This window comes from Acinonyx jubatus, chromosome A3 (genome assembly GCF_027475565.1).
Source record: "Acinonyx jubatus isolate Ajub_Pintada_27869175 chromosome A3, VMU_Ajub_asm_v1.0, whole genome shotgun sequence".
NCBI lineage: Eukaryota > Metazoa > Chordata > Mammalia > Carnivora > Felidae > Acinonyx > Acinonyx jubatus.
The window spans coordinates 135,966,365-135,989,323 of NC_069388.1; the positions used below are offsets into that span (position 1 = coordinate 135,966,365).

General features: G+C 56.5%; 1 protein-coding gene across 6 annotated transcripts in view; it reads left to right on the forward strand.

Annotated features, from left to right (window-relative positions):
• The window catches only part of EIPR1 (EARP complex and GARP complex interacting protein 1), a 120,349-nt gene that overhangs the window by 79,195 nt on the left and 18,195 nt on the right, over nt 1-22,959 (forward strand). For 5 of the 6 annotated variants that reach the window (XM_027077789.2, XM_027077788.2, XM_027077790.2 and 2 more), the window contains one exon: nt 5,492-5,648. In XM_027077789.2, coding sequence (XP_026933590.1) covers nt 5,492-5,648 — 157 coding nt within the window. Of the gene's footprint in view, nt 1-5,491; nt 5,649-13,283; nt 15,123-22,959 lie in introns of those variants that run through there. The other variant, XM_053201305.1, reaches the window with a different exon arrangement.

Consider the following 22,959-nt stretch of genomic DNA (forward strand, 5'->3'; position numbering starts at 1 on the left):
TTGACCATTGTCACTTGTGGTTTGAGGGGATCTCTGCTCTGTCTCTGAGAAGAGCACCACGCCCAGGGGAATTAGGACCTTCAACCCTGCAGAGCCCAGAGTTAGGCCTGTGGGTCCTGGGGGAAGAGTAAGTGGGCTCAGCCCTGCTGTCCTTCCATGTTGCCAGGGCTGTGGGCTCCCGCCTCGGGGACACAGAACCACGTAGAAGTATCTGGTTTCCAGTCCCGTGTTGGGGACATAGTACCACGTAGGAGTATATGGTCTATGCAGTTGTCCTGTGCCTCGGGGGCTTGCCTGACTGTGCCCTGGTGGGTGTGATGGGGCTCTCAAATGAGTGATGCTTGGTCCACCCATCAGGTCCCAGAGGCGTGGCCCGAGCAGTTTTTAAAAGTGCATGTGATTTTTCGGAACCCTGAGATTCTCCCCACGAAGCCCTCGTGGTCCCATTTCTACCCCTGACCCCTTTCACACAGCGGGGCCAGCAGACCACGTGTCTGCAGCCTGACCTTGCCGCGGAGCCCGTGGCGCCGGCTCCCGTGCAGGCGGCAGCCTCCTGCAGTCGCCAGGCATGTGGGCTGGCCCGGTGTTGTGGGTGCAGCGTGTCCGTTGCGGGATGAAGAGGTCCTCAGGCGCTGTGCCTCCTCCTCTGGGCACGTAGCCTGCAGCTTCTCCGGGGTACTGGGCCTCAGACCCCGCCCGGCGCCGGGGCCCGAGTCTCCATGGGGTATCTCCCCCTGCTGGCCGGGGTCTGCTGCACGCTGCGTGGGGCCGTCAGTGCACGTTCCGCAGGGCGTCCACACGGCTTCGGAGCGTATCTGGCAGCAAGCAGGGGCACTGACGCAGCCTTGCAGCAGAGCCACGTGTGGTTTCCTCCTCGTGGAAATGCGGACGGTGTCGGGTCCTCCGCCTTCACTGGGATAGGAAAGAAGGCACGTGGAGGTCAGCGTCCATGTGTCATGTACCTGAGGCTGGTGGCGGTCCTCTTGACGGGGACCCGTGTCTGGCACCGCAGCTGTGAGCGGGACGCCAGCTCTGTTGAGCTTAGAGGAGCCCACGGTCTGCCTCCAGGACCCGCTGACTTTGTGCGGAGGCCAGATGGTGGATTCGGCAAGGCCCTTCCATGCCCTTGATCGCTAATGTAGGCACGTGTGTCCGCCACCTGTGATGGGGTGGGGGCATCAGCATCAGTCCTGCTGTGCGTTCATGGACCATGGGAACGAGCACTGGGTGGGTCTGTAGATCCAGGAGATCTGCCGTGACCAGGCGTTGTCCGGGACTTTTTTGTTACGTGGCCCTCCAGTGTCCCCACTCTAACAGGGGACATGACACTTGGGGTCTCAGACCTTGTGTTCAGCAGGTCTTGAACCACTGAGCATTGCCCTTTGCTCAGTGTACGACCACCACGTAAGTCGCGGTAGGTGGTCTTCTTGGGTGCACGCTGGGGTAATGGTCACCGTCCGTACTTGCCCCATCGTTGTGGCTTCCGAATTCCCGGAGATCTGGCCATATTTTCTGTCAGTGGGTTTTAGGTCTGAAACTGGCTCAGATCAGTGCCGGATAAGGGATTGTGACTTTTGGTGGGGTGACTTCCCTCAGCCTCCTGCTTATCTGTTCTTGTTTTCCTTTGAATTCGTATGTGTGTATGAACGCATGTACTAGGCAGGCAGGGCTCTGTTGAGCGACCATCTGTTTTGCTCCTAGGAATACCGTCTCTTGTTATCTGTCGCCACAGCTCTCGGCCAGTTGGCCTTCCCCAGCTGGCACGCTGCCTTGTTGGTCATTATGATAATTGCTACCCCCGACTTCTGGCAGTCACACGCCATCCCCAGGCCGCGGTTGCTGTGGGGCCAGGTTTAGCTGCCGGAATCGGGAGTGGTCACAAAGCTTGTTATCAACCAGTCACACTCTGTGACAGCCTCTCCTAAGAGTGGAATTGTTGGGCTATTTGGTAAGTGAATGCTCAGCTGCCAAAGGGTGTCCCAGAATGTCTGCACCGTGTTAGGGTATCTCCAGCCCCAAAGGTCTGCACTGTGTTAAAGTTTGTCCAGCCCCAAACGTCTGCACCTTGTTACACTATCTCCAGCCCCAAATGTCTGCAGAAGACCCATTTGTTCCACATCTTTTCCAGTGCTTGGTTTTGTTCATCTTTTTAAAATGAAATTTTAGCCATTCTCGCGGGTGTGTATTACATCTCCTTTGGTTTTATTTTGCATTTTTCTAGTTACCATTGATGTTGAGCATCCTTTCTGGTGATTGTTGATCATTCATGTTTCCTCTTTTTTTTTTTTTTTAACTTATTTACTTATTGAAAAAGAGAGGGGTGTGGGAAGAGAGAGAGAGGGAGAGAGAGAGAATCCTAAGCAGACACTAGGCTGTCAGCATAGAGTCTGATGCAGGGCTCAGTCTCACTACGCGTGGCTCATGACCTGAACTGAAATCAAGAGTCATACACTTAACTGACTGAACTGCCCAGGTACCCCCCCATTCAGGTTTTTTCTTGAAGTGTTGATTCAGTGTTCTGCCATTTTCAAAATTCGGGTTGTTTCTTTCATTAAGTTGTAAGAGTTCTTTATTATGGATACAAGCCCTCTGTCAGATAAATATATTAGGAATATTTTCTTCCAGTGTTCGTTTTTTTCATGATATCCTTCCAAGAGCAGAAGTTTTAAGTTTTGTGAAGTTCAATGTCTGTTGTTAGATAGAAGCTTTTAATTTTAATGTGGTCTATATTATCAGTGTTTTCTGTTATGATTTGTGTTTTATTCTGCCCTACTTAAGAAATCTTTGCTTATCCCAAGATTGTGAGGATATTCTATGCGTTGTAGAAAGGATTTGTATTATTTTGTCTTTCACATTTTTATCTTCAGTCTGTGTGGAATTAGTTTTTGTGTATGTTGTGAGATAGGATAATACTTCATTTTTCATGTGAATATACGATTGATCCATCATCTTTTACTGCAAATACCATGCTTTGTCCATTCCAGTGCAGTGGTATTTTTGTTATAAGTCAGGTGACCGTTCTTGATAAGGTCTGTTCCTAGATTGCATTTTCTTTCTTTGGTCTATGTATCTGTGTACCGATACCAAGTTAATCCTGGATTTGTAAGCCAGCCAGATTTGTTCCTGTGCCTGGCTGTTTTGGCTGTGTGGACAGCTCACATTTCCATTTAATTTTAGAAGTACAGAAACAGGTTGTCAGCTTCTATCCAGAAAGCCTTTTGGAACTTTAATTAAGGTTCACGGGTGCCTTACAATAGTGAAGCTTCTAATCTATGAACATGGTATATCCTCCTTGGATAGGCCTGTACTTTCTCCCAGCAGTGGTTTTAATTTTGCTGCACACAGGAGGTCTTACACCTCTGTAGTTTGAGATTTTATTGGATATTTGATTTTTTAATGTGATTGTTAATATTTTTAAAAAATTTCCTAAAGTGTTGTTGTTATCTGTAGGTATCCAGTTAAATTTTGTATATCACCTTGGTGTTCAACAGTTTTGCTAAATTCCCTGCTTTGTTTCTAAGAGTATAGTGTGTGTAGACTGTCAGGTCTTCTACACCCATTATCATTAGCAAGTAGTGGTGTTTTCATTTCTTCTTTTCCCAGTCTTACACCTTCATTTTTTCCTTGACGTATGAAGTAGGCAGGACCTCTAGTAGATTGTTAACTAAAAGTGGTAATACAAAACCTTCTTGTCTAATTCCTCTTCTCAAGGGGAAAGCATTTGGTATCTCTCCCGCACCGCTGTGTTTGCTGGGTGAGCAGGGAGTTACAGGGAAAGACACCTGAGCAGAGTTCCTCAGAGAAGGAATTTGTTCTGTGGGGACTCTGGCAGAGACGAGCTGTGTGCATTTCACTCATCTTGTAGAGAAGCTACAGTTAGTTCTCATGCGGGTGGCTCCATCACTCTTCACATTAGAGAGTTCTTTTTTCTGTCATTTAGGAAGACTGATATAATCTGTGCGTGAACGGGGTGAATGTCTCAGGCGTTCCTTTCTTCTTTCTGCCTCAGAGTCACCAGTTAGATATTCTCGTATTTTAGGAATGCCGTCGCTGCTTCTCAGGCTCTGCAGACAGACCGTGTGCTGGAAACTTCCACAAGAAAATGAGTTTCTCGTGTAGAAAGTCCATGGTGCGCTGCATTGTCAGAGGTGAAACGGGAAGGTGACCGTTAGGTGTGTGGCCCAGCAAGCTGTATGGGACGTGAGCCCCGACCTTGGGGTCAGAAGGCCCTGGTGGAAACCCCTATCCTTCCGCCTGTCCTTTGATCGTGGCCGATAATGGCAATACTGCCCCTGAAGCCCGGCATCACCTGTTATGTTCACTGGTGCGTTGTTTGGCTGATCAGTTGGTGTTTGGATTGAAGGGCCGTTGCAGCTGCTAAGTGGGACATTTTCCAGTGTGGCATGAGGCCCTTTCTTCTTCGTATTTCATGCGGGAAACCTTGTGCACGCGGTATTCTCTCTTGTTCTGCATTTCTTTTATGGTCCTCACTCGATGTCAGCCTGGTGATTTAATGTTGAAACCTGTTCCTTGATTTACCATCATGTACTAAAAGGCCTTTAAAAGGGAACGTGTTTAGCACAGATGCAGTGTGGTACTGAACGGAAAACATATTTGAAAGGATTTATATTCAGGGATTTATGATTTAATTTTTATCCCATAATGTTAAACCTGATTCGTTTTGGTCTTCTGTGTCTCCCTGTCGTACTGAAAAATCGTGCAGAGGGGCAGAACCCGGTGCCTGGCGTGTTCCTGGAAACAGGCGGCCCTGGTCTTTCTTGTCTTGGTGTCCTTATCCACCGGGAGGCATTTCAGAGTGCTCCACGACAGATCCCTGGGGGCTCTGAGTGGTGGGGACTGAGCAGCCGCCGTCGTCTGCAGGAGATGCTGTGTCCACGCGGCGCCAGCGGGCACTGGGCCGCACGCTGCCCGGAGAGCCAGGGCACAGCCGACACGACGCTTGGTGTGCTTCAGTGTGCGGTTCCCACCTGCCCGTCCCCTCCCCCCCGCGCACGGGGGTCCGGCGGCACTGGTGACACGGTTTCCAGACGGAGACTTCTCAGGGTGCCCGGTGCCGGTGCGGGATTCCCTCGTACAGCCGTGAGGAGCACCTGTTCGCCGCCAGCCTTACGCCCGAGCGGCCCTCACGGGGTGTCTGTCGCACGCCCACCCCCGCGTTTTGCTCCCTGTCGTGAAGAACCGTTGAGGAAGCACAGAAGGAAATCGATTTGGAGGAAAATCAAATTTTCTTCTGAAGCAGAGTGGTGGTTTTAAAACAGGGAGGCAGGGGTTAGGCGGCTGCTGGCGGGGAGCCTGCCTGTCCCGCTTGCTGACTCTGGGTGTGTGCCCCCCGCCCTGCTTGCTCCCTGCACTTCAGATGTTCGAGAGGGCAGGCGCGCTCTGCCTCGGCGTCTGTGTGGATGGCGGTGCGCCGTCTGGGCCGCGGCCACGAACCGAGCTCTGTTGACATGACCCTCTGTTTATTCCTCAGCCTCAGACAGCAAGGTCCTGACGTGTGCGGCCGTGTGGAGGATGCCGAAGGAATTGGAGCCCGGCAGCCACGAGTCCCCTGATGACTCATCGAGCCCCGCGCACACCCTGGAGCTGCTCTGTCACCTTGACGACACGGCCCACGGCAGCGTGGCCTGGTAGGGTTCCGCCTATCTCATACGCCCGGGACAAGCCTGCAGTAGACAGCGTGCGGCCGCAGACTGCCGTGGTAGGGGCCGCGGCGCACGCTCGGGACTCTGCTCTCTTGTGAAAAGACGGTGTGAATGGCTTTCTGTCTGTCTCTCTCGTTTCCTGGTCCTTGTTCTCCAGAGCGGACACGTTCACGGAAACCCTACCGCAAACATCGCGAAGGAGCCTGTGTGCAGGCCTCCTTTCGTCGAGACCAGTGTGGCCAGGCCCCTGCCGGGAGGGTGGCGGAGGCGGGCGCCGCAGAGGTCTTCAGCATTCTGTCGCTCTTTCGCTTCTAAATACGGTCTTATTCAGCGGTCCTAAGCGTCAATTAATTGTGTCTTTAGGTTGAAGGCTCACAGTTCCTTCTTTTGTGGCCTGAATGAGGATATGCCGTGTGCCCACCTCGCTGCACCCCCGAGCCGCCACGCCTTTACCCTTGCCTTCGTTCCCCTGCGTGTCGTGTGTGGGGCCCGGGGGTGGAGACGCGCCCGGTTCATCCGGGTTGCCTGGCCTGTCGCTGCCCGAGTTTTGTGATGGAGGTGCAGCCGCGCCCGCCAGTTCCCCAGGGGAGCCTCCGCCGAGTGCTGTGAAATCCTGAAGCCTCCGCAAATGCAGAAGGCCATGCTTTCTAGAAGGGGCTGAGAGAGCGAAACGTTGTTACCGGTGTTTACCGTTACGGTGGTGATTGCTGCTTTCCTTAATACAGTAACGCTTCCGTGTGTGTGCACACGCGTGTGCACGTGTGAGAAAGAGCCGTATCCTCTGTACACCCAATGCTGTTTTAGTTCAATCTACCGATTAAGTACATTTAATCAAACACATCTTTATTAAGCACCTGCTGCATGCACTTGCCGGGCCCCAGGGATGCCAGGTGGTGGGGCGGGGGGGGATCCCGGCCCCAAGCAGACACGCGTGATCTCTCAGGGGAGACTCATGGTGTGCACATGTAGGTGACCCAGGGCAGGCCGCAGGATGTGTTGAGATCATTGTGAACCGTGTCCCGTGGGCCCCCCGGGGAAAGAGGAATTAATGTTTACTGCTGGGATTGAAGAGGGATTTACGTGGGAGCTGACACGTGGAGCTGGGACTGATCCAGTCTCGCTCGGCATCAGCGGGGAACAGGGAGCAGACCTGCCCGTCGGCGCCCCCTGCGGGTCTGGAGGCCTCTGTGCTCCCGTGCAGGAGGTGTGGTCTTGTGGGTGCCAGGCCGACGCCACGTCCACAGTCAGTTCTCCGTATGGAGCCGGCAGGCCCCCCCCCGCCCCGCAGGAAGCAGAGCCGCACAGGAGCCCCGCGGCTCCCACGAGGGGTCACCGGAGTGCGGAGCGAGCCTGGCAGCGGGGGCACGCCTGGAGTTCACTTTTCGTTCAGTGCTACAGTTGCTGCAGACACAGGCTCGCGTGTGCATGCGAGTGTGAGTGCACGTAGGCATGTGCGTGAGTGTCGGGGGCGGGGCATGTAAGACGCGGTGCAGGCCAGCAGCGACTGTGGGGAATTTGGCGTGTGCAGAGGGCGTCTGTGCCTTTGGCTAGTGCACACATGGGCCGAGCTCAGGGGAGTTGAGGGAGGGGCTGCTGGTCTGCGTCCCCAAAATGTCCTGGCAAAAGTGGTCACACCAGTCTGCGTGTGCTGCCGGGAGGTGAAGGTCAGTGAAATGTTAAGTCTGGGTCACACCCGTGATCACATTTCTGTCATCACAGCCCCTGTGAGCACAGCCCATTATCACACCCCGTTATCACACCCCTGTGAGCACACCTTGTGAGCACACCCTGTGAGCATACCCTGTATGAACACACCCCCTTATCACAGCCCTGTGAGCGCACCTCATTATCACACCCCCTGTGAGCACACCTCGCGGTCATACCCCCTATGATTGCACCCCTGTGAAAGGGGAACTTGTTAGGAAATAATTGTTGGCATTTAAACACACGCAGATGAAGTCTTCCTTAAATCCCCTTTGGAAGTCCGCTCTCCTGAATCTGCGGCCCTTGTTCACAGTGTCTCTTGAATTCCTTTCGTTCTCTGCTGTATCACTATGTGTTTGCCGACTTTTTCCCTGAGGTAGCTGTGATCCACCTGCCTTGTAGGAACAGCACAGATGGATCCCGTGTGCCGTCGCCCATCTCCCCCAGTGGTGCCGTTGCCTTCCTACTGTGCACTGCCGCCGTTGGGAGCTGGGGGTGTACCTTCAGTCCTCTGCCATTTCACCACGTGTGTCTATTTGTGCAGCCATCCCGGGGCCAGGATACAGGACCGGGATCGCTCCTGCTAGCTGTTTGTGGCCATAGCCCACTCCTCCCCATGCCGTATCCTTAATCCCCGGCATGCAGGAGTCTGTGCTCTGTCCTATAGACTCGTCATGTTGAGAATGTTCTATGAATGGGATCGTCCACTCTGGAAGCTTCGATAGTGGCTTTGTGCGCTCACCGTGATTCCCTGGAGGCTCATCCTGGTTGTCACGTGTGTCCATCGGTGGCTCTTTCCCTTTATTCTAAAGAGGGGTCTGAGGGAAGATGGGGCACAGCTTGTGTGACCACTCTCACCTATTGAGAGACAGAGGCCACCACTCACCTATTGAGGGACAGCTGGTTTTGGACATCATGGATGCAGCTACTGTGAGCATGCACGTACAGGTGTTCTCACATCTGTGGGTTTTCCTCCCTCTCAACTGAATGCCCTGGAGTGCAGTTCCCGGGGCGTCTGGTGGTTGAGTGTTTTGATTTGTGCAAACTGCCCCAGCCTTCTCAAGTGGCTGTGCATCTGACGTTCCCACCAGTGATGTGTGGGGACCCAGTCTTTGCATCCTCGCTGGCTTTTGGGGTTGTTACGCGTGTTTGTTTTTTTGTTTTGTTTTGTTTTGTTTTGTTTTTTTTTTAAACTATCTTCAGTGATGTCTTAGCAGACAGGGAATTTGCCTTTTGGAAATTTAAGTGTGGTGCATGTGTGAAGGTGGAGGGTGCTGTGTGTGGAGTTAAACACGAGGCAACTGCTAATTTTGTTTGTTTGCTTTTTGGTTTGTAAATTGAGGCCGAGAGCAGTTCTGGGAGAGGGGCTCCCAGCCAGGTCCTGAGGGTCGGCCCTGCTGCTGGCTGAAAAGGAGCATCCTGGAAAACCACGCAATTCCCAGTCTGCCCGGGTCGTTGCTGTGCCTCACATGTTCTGGCACAGGCTTCTGTCCTCAGGGCCTCTCGATGTCTGTTTGCCGTGGAGCAGCTGGGCCCCAGCGTAGATGGCCCCACATCACTTTGGCCCTCCAGCACGCAGGGGGTGGGCAGTGCCTGCAGGCTGACCCTCCACTAGAGATTCACCAGTGTGTCTGGTTCGAGAGTGAAATAGGTGCTCCCGAGCTCTCAACCATGGAGGGAGACAAGGCGCTGCCCTAAGGCTGCGTAGGTTTGCTGGAAAGTCACCCGCTTCTCAGTCACAAGTGAAGATTGCTGAAAAGGAGGAAATGCTTCAGCTGTTACAGTGGCTCGATGGCAGGATCTCTGGAAACGCGCCACCCCCCATGTCTGTTAGGACACACAGTACAAATAAGGCAGCAATCCCTTCCCTTCCTGATTTTCTCAGATCCACACTGTGGGGACCAAGTTGAGCTTAGAGGGACTACCTCGTAGCTTCTGTTCTTGATTAATGAGCCATCAGCTTCTTGGTTCAGTATGACCTCTTCGGAGAGGGCCTTCTTAACCATTCTGTCTAAAATAGTCACTGTTCTGCCCCCACCCACGTCTTCCTGTCCTTGCACCCAGTTTTATCCTGTGTAATAGCAGTCACCATGCCTGACGTTGCTGTGTGTGTTCATGCTCCTGTGACCCAGGGCAGGCGCCTTGGCGGGGGGGGGGGGGGGGGGGGGGGGCAGGTGCGTCCTCAGCACCAAGGACAGCGCCCGGCCACCGCTCATGCTGTGTTGTGTGAGGGGAGAAGTGGTGGGTCCTCAGCACCAAGGACAGCGCCCGGCCACCGCTCATGCTGTGTTGTGTGAAGGGAGAAGTGACTGTGACCAGGCCCTTCTGAGGTTTGCAGGCACCGCCCTCTGTATTTCCCACGTGACCCTGTAAAGTGGGGACCATTGCAGAGGCGGTAACTGTCTTCCGGGTGCTAAGGAGAAAGCATCCAGCCGTTTTTACTCGGTGGGGTGATCGGGCTTCAGAGCCAGGCAGTCTGACCCCAGAACGACACCAGTGTCCCAGGATTGCCTCCCTGCTGAGTGAACGAGCAGCAGGAGCCACTTGTGGTCGTCACGCTGTGATTTGGAAGTTGTTTCCTTTGCTGGGAGTAGAAATACATCCTCATCAGAATAAGTTCTGAGAATGTTTACACATCTTCCTGCTGGTCCCTTATGGACGACAAGTGTAAATATATTGTGCTTTCCAGGGGAATTACTCATTTTGAGATAAAGCCACCTTTTTTTTTTTTTTTTTTTTGGCATACTCCTCCCACCCCCCCCCCCCCGCCCCATACTCCCGGTTTGCTCCTGTGGTCAGTGTGTGGTGACTGTGGATCAGTGTGTGCTGAGCGTGTGGTGAGCGTGGAAGACGTGGCCTTCTGATCTGTTGGTATGTCACGCTGTCCCTCTGGGTGTGTGCCTCCTTCTGGGGTGGTTGTGAGGGGTCTCTGGTGAGCTGTCCAGCTCTGTGTTCATTAGATGCTGGCGTCTCACACTTACTCAGTGGCACATACCTATGTCTCATGAATCAGACAATAGCTCATGACCCTCTTCCACTCTGCCTGTCACCCTGGAGGGAGTGGGACTGGGCAGCCTCACCTGGGAACAGGCCGCAGTGACATCCCTCACATGATAGCCCCAGGATGAGCTCATTCGGCTCACTGCCGGCCGCCTGCAGGGCGGTTGGATGCTTTTACCAAACTGATGTTTTTACCGTCTACAGGGCATCTGGCCCCAGCGCATTTCAGGCTGTGTGTGTCAGATGCCTTGTGTTGTTCTGGGATGGGAAGGGACCTACACAGCTCAGTGAAATTAAATAAGAGCCCCCTTACTGTGTTAAATGCGGTAGGAGAGCTGAGCCCGGGGGCATGCATGTCATTGGCCCCTTTTCCACTTTCCAGGGGTAGGTAAGGGTGGGCTCTTCACGGCACCCCCTCTTACAGGGTGGTTTTTCCACGAAGGTGGGGCTTCTCCGTGAGTCAGCGACAAGACCGGCAGCTCAGGGCGTCCGTCATTTTCCGCAGTGTGGACTGTGGGGGTCGGTACTGGAGTGAGTGCAGACCCACTGTGGCCCCCTGTCCTATCACACCAGCGTCATTGGGGGCCTGGTGGAGTGTCAGGGGAAAGGAGGCAGCGATTTGCTGAGAGGGCTGCTCCCGGGTGCGGGCCTGCTGGGGCGCCATGAGCACGTGCTCGCCGTGTGCCCGCTGTGTGCCTGCCCTGTGGCATCATCACTGTTGGCTCAGGGCCGATGAGTCACACAGGTAATTCTGTGCTTCTCCACCTCCTTCTGATCACGAAGAACCCCCCCCCCCCCAACACAGACACCCGCCACTCTCCCTGCTGCCGGCGAGTGGAAGCCAGTGTAAGAATTAGCGGCTTCGGTCTGTTCTGGGCCCCGTCTCCCAAGTGGTGCATCAGGGGGAGTCTACTGCCGCCTGGGGTCACGGACAATGAAAATCTCCTTTGAAGGAGAAGTTGCTAAACTGAGTAACCAGAGGCTTTCCAGGGTTGGCTGGGAAGTGAATGACAGTCACTGCAGCCGCTCACTGCCACCCCCAGACCCTGATGGGCTTGGGGGAGGGAACATTGCTGTCACTCATTTGCCACAGGGATGGGGTGGCTGGCCCACAGCCACTTCCTGAGCTAGCTCTCTCCGGGGAGCAGATCTCCTGAGTGCAGGCAGAGGTGGGGGGAGGAACAGACCTCCTGGGCACAGGGGGAGGTGGGGGGAGCCAACCTCCTGGGTGCAGGGGAAGCCGGGGGGAGCAGACCTCCTGAGTGCAGGGGGAGGTGGGGGGAGCAAACCTCCCGGGTGCAGGGGGAGACAGGGGGAGCAGACCTCCTGAGTGCAGGGGGAGGTGGGGGGAGCCAACCTCCTGGGCGCAGGGGGAGGTGGGGGGGGAGCAGACCTCCCGGGTGCAGGGGGAGGCGGGGGGGGGGGCAGGGGGGAGCAGACCTCCCGGGTGCAGGGGGAGGCGGGGGGAGCAGACCTCCTGGGTGCAGGGGGAGGCAGGGGGAGCAGACCTCCCGGGTGCAGGGGGAGACGGGGGGAGCAGACCTCCCGGGGGCAGGGGGAGGCAGGGGGAGCAGACCTCCCAAGTGCAGGGGGAGGCGGGGGGGAGCAGACCTCCCGGGTGCAGGGGGAGACAGGGGGAGCAGACCTCCTGGGCACAGGGGGAGGTGGGGGGAGCCAACCTCCCGGGTGCAGGGGGAGACAGGGGGAGCAGACCTCCTGGGCACAGGGGGAGGTGGGGGGAGCCAACCTCCTGGGTGCAGGGGAAGGCGGGGGGAGCAGACCTCCCGGGTGCAGGGGGAGGCGGGGGGAGCAGACCTCCCGGGTGCAGGGGGAGGCAGGGGGAGCAGACCTCCCGGGTGCAGGGGGAGACGGGGGGAGCAGACCTCCCGGGGGCAGGGGGAGGTGGGGGGAGCAAACCTCCCGGGTGCAGGGGGAGACAGGGGGAGCAGACCTCCTGAGTGCAGGGGGAGGTGGGGGGAGCCAACCTCCTGGGTGCAGGGGGAGGCGGGGGGAGGGAGCAGACCTCCTGGGTGCAGGGGGAGGCAGGGGGAGCAGACCTCCTGAGTGCAGGGGGAAGTGGGAGCAGACCTCCTGGGTGCAGGGGGAGGTGGGGGGCGGGGGGGAGCAGACCTCCCGGGTGCAGGGGGAGGCGGGGGGAGCAGACCTCCTGGGTGCAGGGGGAGGCGGGGGGAGCAGACCTCCTGAGTGCAGGGGGAGGTGGGAGCAGACCTCCCGGGTGCAGGGGGAGGTGGGGGGGCGGGGGGGAGCAGACCTCCCGGGTGCAGGGGGAGGCGGGGGGAGCAGACCTCCCGGGTGCAGGGGGAGGCGGGGGGAGCAGACCTCCTGGGTGCAGGGGGAGGCAGGGGGAGCAGACCTCCCGGGTGCAGGGGGAGACGGGGGGAGCAGACCTCCCCGGGGGAGGGGGAGGCAGGGGGAGGTGGGGGTCGCCATGGCACTGGAATGCCAAGTGGGCTGAGCAGGTACAGACGTGCCCAGGAAGGTGGACGTGTGCGCTCTCATTAAAGGAGGGCAGTGGGTGTGAGCCACTTTCTGAGGTACTCTGGCCAGAAGAGAAAGGATTCGGCCTCATCTCTCTTTTCGTGTTTCTTTAATCGTAGTTTGTGATACAACCGTGGAAGAAATGCAAATTCAGAGGTATCCGCAACACCTTACAGAAGCCGTCTCTGAGGCTAAGTAGGAACGTGTGTTTGAAATTGAGAGATCTTATGACACGGCTTTGCGGTCAACAGCGATGGAGAATTCCCGGTGACTGTGACGATACCGTCACGGAAGGTTTATCGGATTTTAGGAGGCTTGTGTTAGTGCCTTTTGGGTTTATGTGACCTGGGTGTGCTGAGGTGTGAGTGCTCCCCTGGTCACTGGCTCGCTTCTAACGTCCATTAGCTTTTAAAGAGGACCAGAATGGGGCCACATCCCTTACTTCGTGCAGGTGTCCTAGGACAACAGACAGACGCCTTCCTGTCTCAGGTTTGTTGAGTTCCCTGCACGCAGAGAACGGCTGATGCAGACTCCCTTGCCCTCATCATGCCAGCAAGACCGCGTGTTAGGAGGGCCGTGGCAGCAGTATCGGACCACAGCGTGCCGATACAGCTCACACTGGACAGTCCTAACACCGACGTCTGAAGGCCGCGCACAAAGTGTATTTACGTGCATGACCCAAGAAATTCATGTCGTTTCTAAGATTTCAGTTCACGTTTCCCTGAAAACTGTGGATCAGAGTGTGTTTCGTTGAACTCTCGTGTGACCCGACCAGTGTCTCCCAGAACGGGCCGGCTGACCCAGTGGATGCCAGTGTGTCCAAGGCACTAGTTTAGAAGAACGTAGCTTTTAGTTCTATTTGTGATGATTTAAACGTGAGCTTTAAATATGAAAGTTTCGAGCCTGAACTAACTCCGTGGGTGAGAATGTTTAAACATTTTCTCACTGTTTGAAAAATGGGGTGGGGGAGAGGAAAGAAAAGTAGAACAAAAAGCGGAGGAAGAACCTGAACCGCTATTTGGAATTTGGGTAGACGGTTTTATTTCAAAACGTGCTTTTATTCACAAGTCCGCTTTGAACTTGCTGAGAAGACCCAGGGGCACAGGAGGGTTGCTGCACCTGCCCCCGGGAGGGAGCAGTGTCCCCGTGCTGTCTGGCGTGCACCCCTGTCCGAGCCCCAGGGGCACCGGCCACCGTGGGCCAGTGTCGGGGTATCCTTGGAGGAGCAGAGCTGTGACCTCTGGGTGTCAGGTGGGCCTTCGGTTCTGGCGATGGTCTGTCACGTGGAGGATGGACCGAGTCCTGGCTGTGCCTCGCGACTCTCTCTGGGGCAGAAGGACGGGATGGTGGCAACCTGGCGTAGAAGCCATGCTCAGGCAGGGCCAGGCAGCGTGCCCATCAGCCGTGTCCACCCTTAGGAGGAGCCCGTGGACCTCAGGCATTCCCATCGGGGGAGGCTTCTCGGGGGTGCCAGTCTGGTGATTAGTGCCCGTGTTTTCCTATGTCCACACTCAGGAAACAGGCGCCTGTCTGTTGCTGGGTCCTCGGTGTCAGAGTGCTGACCGGGGCTGTGAATGCTGACGTCAGCCTCCACAAAAGAGACAAACATCTGAGGAAGATGCCATACCCCTCACGCCCGGCCTGTGGCTCTTCTGCTCTGGCTCTGACCGGAAGTGTAGTTATTACCTGATGGCACTCAGAGTCTGTCCAGATGAGGGGTGTCAGAGCAAGCAAGCCACCCCTTCCGGCACCAGCTGGCCTGCCAGGGTGCCTGGGCCATGCCGGGACGCCAGCCTGCCCCTGGAAGAATCTGCGTGGCTCAGCCGTCGGGAGCCCACACGTCCACAGAACTGGTCGAAGCGTGCCTCTCGACTTACAGTGTCCTTCCCTTAATCCGTGCGGTGCCCGTGCAGAGCCCGTGTGTTCGGTTCCGTATGTTCCACCAGGAGGACATTAACTGGATTGCCAGCTCTCTGTGTTTGAAGGAGATGTATAACCTGGGGAACTAATTTATTGGATTTTAAAAGGGTTTTTCGAAATTCTGCTTGTAACCAATGACTTGGCAGATAGGTTTCCTTCTTTTCAGTGAAGTAAGAACCCTGATGGGTTGTATAATGCGGCGGGAACCACATTGGTCACACGGCCGTCCGTCCCTTGTGCGTTAGAGTCCGCCTGTGTCCCAGCCGCGTGAGGCTGCGGCCTTGTGGGCATCCAGCCTTTCATGGACTTCCCACCCCCGGTGGCTGCAGAGAGGAGGTAAGGTGTGCAAATGCTGTGGACTTAAATTATTAAATTTGCGTTGAGGCTGTTTTAAGAATTTCTGGTGTCCTTTCCACTGCCCTCACCCTGGGTGCCGGCATCCAGAGCGTGAATCATTCATTTTGGAATCCCTTATCTGAAGCACAGAGGCATGTATTTTGTTTGATCAGCATGAAACCTGCCAAATTAGAACCATCATTCCTGCCATTATGGTCCTCGTTAACTGCCTCCAAGAAGTCTAGATTTTTTATTTGGGTTTATTTACAGAAACAGCCCTTTTCTCATATTTTCCTCTCCGTGATTATGACGGGATATTGCACACTTACATTAGGTATATGCGACTTTGTTCTCCACTTGTTAATGTAATTTTATGTCCTCTCAAATTCACTGGTGGAGTGTGATAAAGCAGAAAAATGGATGATTTTTATGAACAGAGAAATAAACCTCTTCGTTTGGAGCAGCAAGTATGGCAGAAATTCTAGGTTATTTTCTTATGTTTATAGCGTTAGTTTCATGGTGATGATCCACGATAAAATAGAATCTCTCTTCTCACTGCACTTTGCATACTCCGGTTATCCCAAGGTGTCTGTTACTGGGCACAAACACCAATGATTTTAGGGGTTGCTACCTAGAAACCAACAGTGGATTTTTCTGACGCCTCGCCCAGGATGGGTGGTGACAGGAGAGGCAGGAGCGGGCCCCGTGGCAGCGTGACCGCGGGTGCTGCGGAGCACCTGTTTACCGCAGGTTCGAGGAAACGCCTGGCAAGGCCCACTCTTGGGAAGGGTCCAGTCGCTGAGCCTCCCCGCTCGGTGGCACGTGGCCCCGCAGAGGCGTGGAGAGACGCGGTGGTCCCTGGAGCCGTAGGACGAGGGGCTTCCGGTGGGGAGCGCGGGGTGTGGTGCCCAGGCGCCAGGCGCGGTGGAGGGGGCGGAGCAGCCCCGTGCAGCTGGCGGCCGCTCTGGGCGCGTGGTCGCCCGCTTCGCGGCCAAGAAGGTGAACCTGGGCTTTCTGTTTTTACTTGGGGATCCGCCAGTGCTATTTCTGGTTTGACGGGAGCGTATATTTCCTCCCTTTCTGTGTGTGTGGGGGGGGGGGTTGTCTTTTCTTACAGTTTTTAACAGTGAGCTGTGCCCCTGCCCTGTGCTGCTGGGACGGGAAGGTGCGCGTCCTGAACCGAGCCCACAGCTTGTTTCTCAGGCAGTTCCCCCTCGCTCCGGGGTGGGAAGTGAGGGTGTGGCGATCTGTCGTCCCACCTCGGTCCCCGTCCTGTCCTCTCAGGGCACGAGCACACTCACCCTTCCTGCCTCTCCTGACCTCCTGGGGACTCCCCAGGCCTGGGGCCGTCCCCGACGGTGAAGTGTGGGGCTTTCCTTCCCATGCACGCCACACCGTTGGTGGCTTTCTCCTTAATCTAGGCCTTTTCCAGGAGAGCTAGCCAACTGTTGGTGACAGAGCCCATGGAAGTTTCTAAAGAACCTGTTTTCTCCTTCCTGGTTTTGCTTCAGGAATCTCTGGGTCTCCAATCTGTGTGGCGAGATTAACTCTTGCATCCATCGTGTAAAAGGCAGATGTGTTCCCTTTCTTTCTGATGCCGTGTAATTCCGAGATTACAAATTTAAATCCTCTCAGGAATGAATGGCACATATTCAGGGCATACCTTGGTTCCGTCCTGTAGCTTATTCAGTCACCTCTCCCGGGAGGCGTTTCCTCTGTGAGGAGCAAAAGTCTTAGTGTGGGTGTGTCTTCCTCGGAAGGCTGAGGCTCTTCTTCCACGTGTATTCTGTGTTAATGCTCCAAGTACAGGCCTTAGCTCCAGCTTAGCTGGCGTGTGTGCACATGTATGTGAGGTGTGGGGGGTGTGCGTGTGTGTAGGGAATGTGGGGGGTGTGTGCACGTGACAGTAACTCAGGGAACTCCAGAATGTTCTCAGATGCCAGGGGGAAAATCACCTGATGCCTGGCTGACTTTTGCACCGACGGTCACCAGAGGAAGCGCAGGTGCCACGGAAAGTGATGTTGGGGACTCGGGACCAAAGCCACTGGGCACGAAGTGGGCGGGACAGTGACACGCGATGGGGCTCTGGCGCCTTTCAGAGTAGGTCAGGATTCGAGTTTCTGGCCTCCCTGAGGCTTTTTTTTCTTAAATCCTGGTGGCATTCTCTTGGTGTGTGTAAGGGGGGAAATTTCACTATCGCAGGCCAAGTTGGAAGGTGGGGTTAGGGTTTTTCGACAGGAGGCTGTCGGCGTCTGGGGTGGGCCGGTCTTGGCTGTTGAAGGCTGTTTGCAGGCCACGGCCGCGTCCCCCCAGCCTCTGAGGACCGGGCCCTCCACCCTGGCGCTCCCTGTGAAGCCAACGCCCGACTGCATCCGACAGTGTTGAGCTCAGGGAGCGCCGACTTTGTGCGGGCTGTGCTCAATACCGACTCGCCTGTCTTCCCGAACCTGGGACGTTGGCGCACCGCTGTTAGCCCCCGGACAGATGAGGATCTAAAGCCCGGAGCGATTAGAAGTCGCAGGCATGCATACAACGGAATTTGGGTGGCCTTTGGGAAGAATTCCATTTCCTTGACATGGAAACTTACCCAAGACACGTTTAAAGTAAAGCCGCACGCAGCAGAGTGAGGTCACCAGCGTGTCTGCGGATGTGACTGTGGTCGTATTACCCGCGTCAGCACGTGTATTGGCAGAGACCTGGACGCTTGTCCCCTGTCGTGGGGGTTCTCTCCACTGGGGGGCAACACAAGAGGCTTGCACTTCTGTCAAGTTTAAACACTCTTAACGAGCACATAGGACTTGAAACTAGGATATAAAATATGGCAGCTTCAAACGGGATCTCGGGGAGGCCGGGGCTATGGCTTCATGTGTTTTATTCAGGGGAGAGCTCCTTCTTCGCCCACATAGGGCCACTTATTACTGAGCTTGTTAGTCACCAGTGTACGTGCTGCTGCAGCTCAGGTAACAGGGAGCGTGAGGCAGGTGCCGGCAGGACGCGTGCAGTAGCCAGAAGGGAGGCAGGCAGCTGCCGGCAGACTCCCAGACTCCGCTGGCATCGAAGCAGACCCCAGTATAAAAGGCCAGTGACTTGGGGCCCTTTCTTACGGGCCCCAGCGCTGCCCCACAGAGGGAGAGGGATGCAGCCCAGTGCCAGCCAGGGCACGGGGACGGGTCGTGTCGGCCAGGCTGCGTGTTCGCCGCACGGGCAGAAAAGGTCCAAGGGATATGCCGCGTACGCTTCAAAGGAAACCTACCCCAAATGCTTGCGGTGATAGAAAAGACCAAGGTTAGCGGTCCGAAGCAGCGGTCTCCAAAGTTCGGTGTCAGAAGGAGATAGTGTTACGTCACAACCCTCCCGTCTCCCCCAGCACACACCGTGAAAGCAGGCGAGTGCAAGCAGGGGGGCTGGCTGTGGCACGAGGAGGCCCGTGCCTGGCCACCTGCAGGACTGCGTGTGGGGACGAGGATTCTGGAGCAGACGTCGTGGGCGGAACGGCCTTGGTGGAGGCTGCAGGTGGATCTCGTGCTGTGTCGTCCTGTCTCGTCACGTGCACGGCGGACTGTGCTACTGGGCCATGTGAGACCGCCAGCGGGGCCTGGAGCCTTCACCACTGCCGCGCGGCTCTTCTCAGGGGGAGTCCCCCGGTGGTTGGAAGTGGGCTGGTTGGACAGACGGCTCAAACCCCGAGCCTGACAACCTTCTGCGTCCCACGGCATGTGACGGGTGCCCCAGATGTCGTTGGTTCTGCTTTGCTCGTGCCGCCCTCCTGTTCTCAGTGGGGCCCCAGCTGAAAGTGGTGTTCCTGTAAGAACAAGACCTCGACAGGTGTCTGTATTTTGGCGATGGGAAAGCACACACAGGCCCAGAGAGGGACTAAACTTGGGCTGTTGGTGGGCCACGTTCTCAGCTGACGGGGCAGTTAGTGGGAAAGTAGGAGCCAGGCAGACGGCGTTTCCAGGCAGGAGCTGGACGATCGTGAAGCCGAGGGCGAACTCGGTCAGCTTTGTGCAAAGCGAGAAGTCAGACATTAAAAATAAGATTCAAAAGCTTTATCGCTTTTTTATGTAGAATTTGAGAATGATACATGTAAGCAAATGACTCCCAAGGTTTTGCTCGCAGGAGAATTGTAACTCCGGAGATGGATGGAGCAGGGCGGGGGTGCCGTGGATATCGTGCGTGTGGCGTCTAGGGTGGCGTGGACGTGCAGGTAGAGGTGCCCGTGGGGGTAGGCGTGGGGCTGCGGGGGGGGGCAGCCGGGCGGCTCAGTCTTGGCTTGCTGGGCAGGAACCCCCCCTGCAGTTCAGCGCCCGGGGAGGGGGGGAGGGGCGGCCGGGGCGGACAGGGAAGTGCGGGCACTGATCTCATCCCGCACTTGGCCCGCGGGGTGTGCAGTGGCCCGCGGGAGAGTTGGGGAGCCAGCAAGACTGCCTCTTGATGAGGTGCCTTCGAGACTAAGTAGCCAACCCTCTTGCATGGGTTCCAAGGTGGACCGATCCTCACTGCATGTGCTTGATAAATAGGCTCTTGGCCCAGCTTTCTCTTTCACCGGTTAAAGTGCGCTGGACACATGCCGAGAGGGGGCGTAATTAATTCTTCGTTCACGATTTCCCTCAGCACCTCTTTGTTAAGCGCCTCTCCTGTGCGGGTCAGACTCTGTGCTAGGTGCTTGGCATACAGCAGTGGGCGAGTCTGGGCTTGTGCTGAATTTGTAGTCTGGCCGGGAAGCCAGCCACGAATGACCAGGGGCCGCCGGTGACCCAGGACAAGGGCAGTCCGCGTGGCCTCCAGGGGTCAGGCCCGGTGGACTTGGTGTTTCAGCCAAGCCCCTCTGCCTTCCGGAAGCCCGTCTCTCTCGGTCCTGATCTGCAAACAGATTTTTTTATTGAACTGACCTGTTCTTTCCAGGTTCAGACCTGGTCCTTGAGGAGGGATGGCCATCCGCACGCAGCCTCAGGTCTCTGGAATCGATAGGATCCCTGTGTTCCTGTGTTCAGGTTCTGGTGAATCTTCTCTCCGGTCCCTTCCTCACTTTGCCTTGACATTTACCTCTGCTGAGACATGGGGGCATCACGGAGCCACGACTTTTTAGGGACTCGCCTGTTACTCCTCTGAAGACGTCTAACCACCTGTACGTGCTTTGCGACGGGCTTAGCGGGCCTCTCCCGGGCACTCGGCTTCCTAGACGTCCGCCAAGAATAAGTCTTACCCGGTCTCTCCAAAGGCTGATTGTGGTAGCGCTCGGGACTTAGTTGCCACACAGTCTTCTCTGCAGCTTGGACTCGATCCTCCAGCAAATGGGTATGAATGCGCCTTGCTGAACAGGAAGAACTAGGAAATGAGTCTTCACCCCTTCTCTCTCCTCCCTCTCCTCTCCTCTCTTCCCTCCCTCCTCCCCTCCCCCTCCCCTCCCCCTCCTCCCTCTCCTCCTCCCTTGTCCCCTTCCCCCTCCTCCCCTCCTCCCTCCTCCCTTCCCTCTCCCCTCTCCCCTCCTCCTCCTCCTCTCCTCCTCCCCTCCCCCTCCTCTCCTCCTCCCCTCCCCCTCCTCTCCCTCCTCTCCCCCTCCTCTCCTCCCTCCCCTCCCTCTCCCCTCTCCCCTCCCCCTCCTCCCCCTCCCCTCCCCTCCTCCTCCCTCATCCCTTTCCCCCTCCTCCCTCCTCCCTTCCCTCTCCCCTCCTCCTCCCCCCTCCTCTCCTCCTCCCCCTCCTCCCCTCCCCCTCCTCTCCCCCCTCTCCTCCTTCCCCTCCCCCCTCCTCCCCTCCCTCTCCCCTCTCCCCTCTCCCCTCCTCCCTCCTCCCCTCCCTCTCTCCCTCCCATCCTCCCTCCTCCCCTCCCTCTCCCCTCTCCCCTCCCTCTCCCCTCTCCCCTCCCTCTCCCCTCTCCCCTCCTCCCCTCCCTCTGCCCTCTCCCCCTCACCTCCTCCCCTCCCTCTACCCTCCTCCGTCCTCACCTCTTCCCTTCACCCTTCTCCTTCCCTCCCTCCTCTCCCTCCTCTCTTCTCCCTCCTCTCTCCTTACTTCCTTCCTCCTCCCTCGTACCTCTCTCTAGTCCCTCTCCATCCTTTCCTCCTCCCTCTTCCCCTCACTCTCCTCTGTCCCCGCTCCTCCTTTCTCCTTCTCTCCTCCCCCTCCCTCCCTCCCTCCTTCTCTCCTCCCCTCTCCCTCCCTCCTTCCTCCTCCCTTCCCCCTCCTCCCCCTCCCTCCCTCCTCCCTCCTCTTCCCTCTCCTCCTTCCTCCTCCCTTCGCCCTCCTCCCTTCTCCCTCCCCTCTGCCATGGGTATCAGTTTTTGTAGCGTGCCCTGTGACCCACATTCCTCCTTCAAACACCCTGCTGCTGTCCGGCCCACGTGTTTGCTCTGTGGTCTTGGACATTGGAAGCAGATGTGTTAGAACTGTGGGCAGACGGATGGGGAAGGGGAGGTTCTGAGTAAGGGCTCGAGAGACACTGCAATTTAAAACATAAAACAAGCACATGAGCTTTAGTGGAGGGATTTTGATTGTGCAGATGCCTTTAAAGCTTTTTCTTGTTTTATGGTTGTTGGCTGTTTTCCCGGCCCTCACGCACTAGCGGTTAGCTAAATGTACTTTGAAATGGTCTCGTTTTTTTATGCGGCTTCTCTGCTCTTACCTGGATTCTTCACTCTTCCTTGAACTCCTGAGCAAGTATTGATCACGTGCTGTGTGCCTCAGACGCCGCTGGTCGCGACGGGGAACGGGAACGGGCTTTGACAGCCTGGGGCTACTACTCCCCAGCAGACTTTAACCTGGCCGGGGAAGCCACGGTCAGAAAATTCGTGGTCCGTCTTTGGCATCGAATTGGCTGACTCTTACCCTATGATTTGTTACTTTCCCGGGAATCTCTGGCTTTCTGGTGTTTCTGTTAAAAATTCCACAAATCCCTGTCACTCAACTTCCTGACTGTAGGGTTGCTGACCCTGGATGGTCAGTTCCTGTCCTGTGGTCATCCCCACGGTTCATCCCCACAGGTCATCCCCACGGCCGTGCGGCCCTGCCCTGCCCTCGTGTGTGTGTGTGTGTGTGTGTGTGTGTGTGTGTGTGTGTGTGTTGGGGTGGGGGGTAGATGTAGTCTGTGAGTGAGGTCCGGTGAGGAGCTCCTCGTAAGTCCTCCTAGGTGTAACGCTCCTAGAACATCGTGTTGAGGGTGGCATCTTTTTGTCCCCACAAACTCGTATGTTGAAACCCTCATCTCCGGTGTGTTGTATCAGAAGGGGGGGCCCCCGGGAGGTAGGTGCGGTCTGAGGGCGGCGCCCTCTGGGTGGGATAGGGGCCCCTCTCCCTCCCTGCCGCACCCGGGACACTCGAGAAAGCAGCGGTCCTCGGCAGAAGCACCCTCGCCGGCTCCCCGATCTTGCGCCGGTGTGGGAAGGAAATGTGTGCCGCTCAGGCGGCCGGGCCGGCGGGGATCTGTTGCTGCAGCCTGGGCTAAGGGGCCTGTCGGGCACAGGTAAGTGCGGTGTTCTCTCCCGGGACAGGCCGGCGCCGCCCCCTTCAGCCTTCTGTCCCGGTTTGTGTTTTCCCTGGCGCTCCGAGTCAGGCGTGCGAGCTCTGCAGGGGCTCACCTGTGCAGATGGACTGCCAGGACGGACTTCGGCCACCTTGCTTCGGGAAGCGTCTGAATTCAGAGTTCGGGTTGGCCATCATCGTAACAAAATCGGAGCAGATTTCAGAACCTCGCCTCCTGGCGTCTCTTCCAGCTGCTGTGTTTTAATCTTATGGGCTGGATTTTGTGCATTTTTCGCCCCTAGCGTTAGAAGGATGCGCTAGGCCGTGTCTGATGCAGGAATGATCTACGTGGTCATAGTGCTGTGAACTTCACGTGC